Below are 4,663 nucleotides of genomic sequence, written 5' to 3'. Positions count from 1 at the left end.
CATCTCTTGCATGGATGGAAAACCGAGCTCCAGTTGCATGAATGGGTGCAGTCGTTTTCCATCGGAGTCATGACCACGTATGTTCTCTCCCAGGTGCGCGTCGGCGGTCTGAACCCGACGAGGCGGAGCTGCTGAGGGTCAGCAAGCGGTTAGTCGAGGATGCCGTCAGTCGAGCCCTGCAGCAGTACAAGCAGGAAACCCTTCAAAACGGAGGAGGGCCCCAGGCCCCTGGAAACGCGGAGGAAACTGTGACAAAGACGGGCACTACAGCGAACTCCACTACAGACCACAGGAAGTGACTTCATTGGAGCGAGGTACAGAGACTGACAAACCAGCTGCCCAGAAAACATCAGCCAGACCTGGCGAACAAGCCGAGGAGTCGGGCACCACGCCTGAATCAGCAAACTAGTCAGCCCGGTTGGCTGACCAGCGAAGTAAGCTAGCACACCACAGTGGCTCGCTAGTCCCGCTAGCTGCCGGCGCGGCTAAGCTTGCTTGCCACTATGCTAGTTAAATAAATAATGTAGCTTGAGTTCAGTGCTAAGTGACTGTCCCAACAGGTCGGCTAGCTACAACAAAGTAACTCTAGTGTCTTATACAGAATTTATCACTCAGTTCTACGTCTGTTCGTGCACATGAAAACCATATGTGAAGCACTAAGGCACATTTGCACTTGTAGGTTTCAGTTTTTACACAAAGAAAAATCATGTTTTGTTGACAGTTTGGTTTTAAGGTCACTTGTACTTGAACTGGGTTTCATTATCCTCCAGTCCATGTGTAAAAGTCTTTTTTCCACACTAATCAGTCCGGATAAGTCGTTTTATTTGTGAAAAGAACTGATTCGGTCCTACACACCTAAGCACGTCCTTTGGATGAACTCTGTCCTTTGCAGATCTCGCTTCAGCGCACTTTGACTCCAATATAGCTTCGGGCTCCAAATCCTCTACACTCTAAACTCATGTTTGCTCGACGATACCAAATGGTTTTTATTTCACTCTTGAAGTTATTTCCAGAGACTAACATGTCAGAGTTTAGCTTTGCATTATAAATGTTTTAACCTCGGAGACAATCATCACTTTAGGTTCACTCACTCATAATCTAAAACCTTTAGAATTGAACTCACTCTACTAAAAATGGCTGCTAAATTGGGATATTATGCATATTGGATTTTCTTTTAGTAAAATATTGATCTACTTTAGCATATTGCTGTCTTCTCACACACGGACTGGTGACACTATTACGACAAATTCCGACTGTTGAGTTACAGTTTGTCTTTAAATTGTCAAACGTTTGACTTGTGAATTTAAGGATTGAAATGACAGTTCACATATCCGAATGCTGCTGTGCTGCTCTCTCAGACTCATTCACAAACGCTTTATCTCCAGTCTTGATTATTCTTTTCTTTCTGAGCAGGTTTTGTTCTGCTGGTGCTCACACACAAGCGGCTGCTCACACACACTCTGATGCTGGGGGAGCCCAACCAGACAATCGCTGCCGTCAGCTTAAACAAATTTTCAGATTTTAATATAATGAAACCAGTGTCCTCTGGCAGTTAGCATCTTCTCTGTGACACCTCACGCCCTGTTGCAGTAGGTCTGAGAAATTTCTTTTTTTCCTAATGAGAAGGAGCTTTCAGTTTGCATTTAAAAGCGATAAAAGCACAAAACGATGCGTTTGTCTTGTTCTTCTTGTCTACTCGGATCACCTCTTTCTAAGTGGCCTTAAGTCACTCAGTGATTTTCTTCTTTAATTATTATTATGATTATGTCTTTGTGACAGCTTCAGCTGATTTTACTCTGAGATTTGCCTCTCAGATGCTACTGCTAACGAGTTATTTTCTGGGTTTAAATGTCACATCTGTGCACCGCGATGCACCTCCGGCGCTGCCGTTCCTGTTTTGAAGGTTTGTGTCTACTTAAAACACACTTTATCTCTGCCCCCCCCCCCCAGTGCAAACAGACTTTGCTCCATTTAATCCGCGTAAGTCTCGTCGACGTGAGCGCGTTCAAATGTCAACACAAAGGTGACTTGTGTCTTAAAGTGGACTTTGAAGGCTTTTGTTTTTGATCTTTTTATTGGCACCAGATCCTTAATCTCCTTAAAATCCCCTTTAATACACTTTTCTGTCAGCTTGTCCTGTCGGCTGTTGTGCGTGCGTGCGTGTGTGTGTTCTTGCCTGGGCACAGGATATTTGATGGTTGGTTCCCAGGAGAAATTCCCGTCTCTGCCTCTGAACCTCAGAGCTGAACGAGGATAAGCATCTGTACAAATTTGTCTACCCTGTCTGTTTGCAGTTTTTTGTACTATTCTGTACATACTGTCTGACATTTGAACAATAAAATGGGGGATTAAATTCACAGCCACTATCCTCTCCTCATCCTTTTTACAGTAATATTTACATTCCCAAACCTTTATCTTAATCCTCTGATGGATCAGGAGGAGACGCAACATCCCTGGCGGCCAGCAGGGGGCAGATGGGTGTCCTGTACATGTCGGCGCATCCTGAAAATCCCATTAACAAAAGAAAACGCCAGCGCGAAGCCCCGACAGCTGTGTGGTTTTCACAGCTTCCTTCATAATGTGTTGAACCACCTTCACCTGCTAATGCACCACAGTTATCAGCTCGCCAGTCACGGCTGCGGATTCTCCCCCCCCCCCCCCGGTAATGAGTGTCGCCGCGGCTGGCTGTCAGATGCACGGTGACAGGCAGTAGGCAGGTGATCACGCCAGCCCGGCGCCATCCAAATGGTTCTGGGGGCGGAGGCGAGGCGTGGAGCGACTCGCGTGTCACCACCGGCAACGTATGACGGAGGTGACACCCAGCAGCCTGGACGCGTGTCAGACCGGCGATGGTGAGATAAGAGTGTGTTCTTTCTTCTCACCACTAGATGTTGCTGAATCCAACACAAAGGTGTTTTTGTCTTTCCGTCTTTTAAATGTCCTTTCCCGCCAGGTGAAGTAGGCTGGAGCAGGGCGGATAGGATGGGATGACACCTCGGTTGTCAAGGTAACCTGCCGTATATCAACGACACGATTGAGGATTTCTCCCAGATGGTCTGAAATCAATATTGATGAGAATATTGAATGCGGGGACACATTATTGCAGCTTTTTGAAATGGGTTTTCAGAGATGATTAATCAAGCTGCGGGTCGCTGCGTCATCAGCTAATGTGGTTTTTATGGAGTTAATTGTCAGAATTGAATCCACCAGAGGAACAGTAAGTGAAAGCATCATGTGGGGAATATGAGCATGTTATTACTGTCAACATCACAAATGGAAACGGCTGGAGCATCGTCTGTTGAATATTCATGAGGCAAGGCTCGGGCAGGACACTTAGGCGTTTATTCAGGAAAAATAGTTCCGGTTTTCCCTGCGTATCGCACCTTGACTGGCGTTGTTGACGAGCAACGTCGGCATCAAACAACAGAAATCAAGCGGGCGCACAGTTAAAGTGGCACTCAGCCATTTTTCCACATGATGCTTTAGTCGTCACGCTAGAAAAAACACGTCAGGCTGGGGGGGGGGGGGGGGGGGGGGGGGGGTTTAAAACACACTCATGCCGTATTAACCTTCATTTAGCAGGCAAACAAAGGCAGCATTCTCAGCACAGATGAAAGCGAGCTTCCCACAATGGTGGGGATGTCATTTTAGTGTTTTGTAGCTGCACACACACACACACACACACACACTCACACTCACATGTTAGCATAAAGAACCTCTTTATAGCCTGGCTAGCTGCCAATGCTCACCAACGTGATTCTTTCATATTTTTAGCATTTCATAGAAACAATCAATGAATAAACAGCAGGAAAGTAGCAACAAGGTTCACTTGGTGTGTGTGTGCGTGCGCATCTGTGTGTGTCTGTGTTGTGATACCCACAGGGCTGTTCTTCACTGAAAGAAAAACTTCCCTTTTTCTTCTTTTGTTACTGTCTCCTATTTTGGTCTCAGCTCATGACACCATCTGCCTTTTTGAACATAGGACTCCTCTTGGACATAAACTTTCCTCCTCTCAGCCCCAAGTGTGTGTGTGTGTGAGTGTGTGTGTGTGTGTGTGTGTGTGTGATGATAAAAGCAGAATCTGAGAACAGAAACTATTATTACAATAATCGTCATCACAGGAAATTAAAGGGTAGACAGACGGAGGGGGGGAGCGCAGTGTGGAGAAGAGCCTCGGCTGCGAGGTGGCACAAACATGACTGGAATATGAACAAGCTAATCCCCCTCAACTACCCCCCCCCCCCCCCCCCCCCCCACACACACACACACACACACACACACGGTGATGAGAAGCGATGCTTCCCATCTCTAAAATTACACCAGCGGATAAACGTGATCACATGACCCTGGACATGCAGCAGATTCATCCCGGTGGGCTGGTGACGGCGCTCCCTCTGCGGCGAGCACGCCGACGCCTACGGCGCAGGTAGCATTTCCCCTTCTGCGGGCGGTTGCTTCCCTGAACAGGGAACAGTTGCAGCTTCCTCACAAGTCTGTACTGGTTCTGGTTCCTGCGTCATAATGGTTCCGCTGGTTCTGCCCCAGTGCCCACAAGCCACAAACTCCAAACTCCGCCTCAGGCTGCAGCACCTGTGTGGTATTTTTAACCAGAACATCCCAGTTTTCTCCCATCTGGCAGCACGATAAATGATGCATGAAGGGG

At 47.3% G+C, this 4,663-nt stretch overlaps 1 protein-coding gene across 3 annotated transcripts in view; it reads left to right on the top strand.

The window, feature by feature from the left end:
* LOC101068026 (A-kinase anchor protein 7) overlaps positions 1-2,366 on the top strand; it is a 19,550-nt gene extending 17,184 nt beyond the window's left edge. For all 3 annotated transcript variants that reach the window (XM_003971623.3, XM_011611974.2, XM_029849177.1), the window contains one exon: positions 94-2,366. In XM_003971623.3, coding sequence (XP_003971672.2) covers positions 94-299 — 206 coding nt within the window. In that variant the 3' untranslated portion in view covers positions 300-2,366. The remainder of the gene's footprint in view (positions 1-93) is intronic.
* Positions 2,367-4,663: the final 2,297 nt, after the last annotated feature.

The sequence above is a fragment of the Takifugu rubripes genome, chromosome 16 (genome assembly GCF_901000725.2).
Source record: "Takifugu rubripes chromosome 16, fTakRub1.2, whole genome shotgun sequence".
Classification (NCBI taxonomy): domain Eukaryota; kingdom Metazoa; phylum Chordata; class Actinopteri; order Tetraodontiformes; family Tetraodontidae; genus Takifugu; species Takifugu rubripes.
The sequence above is the reverse complement of the archived record's forward strand: the minus strand, read 5'-3'. Positions and strand labels throughout refer to the sequence as shown.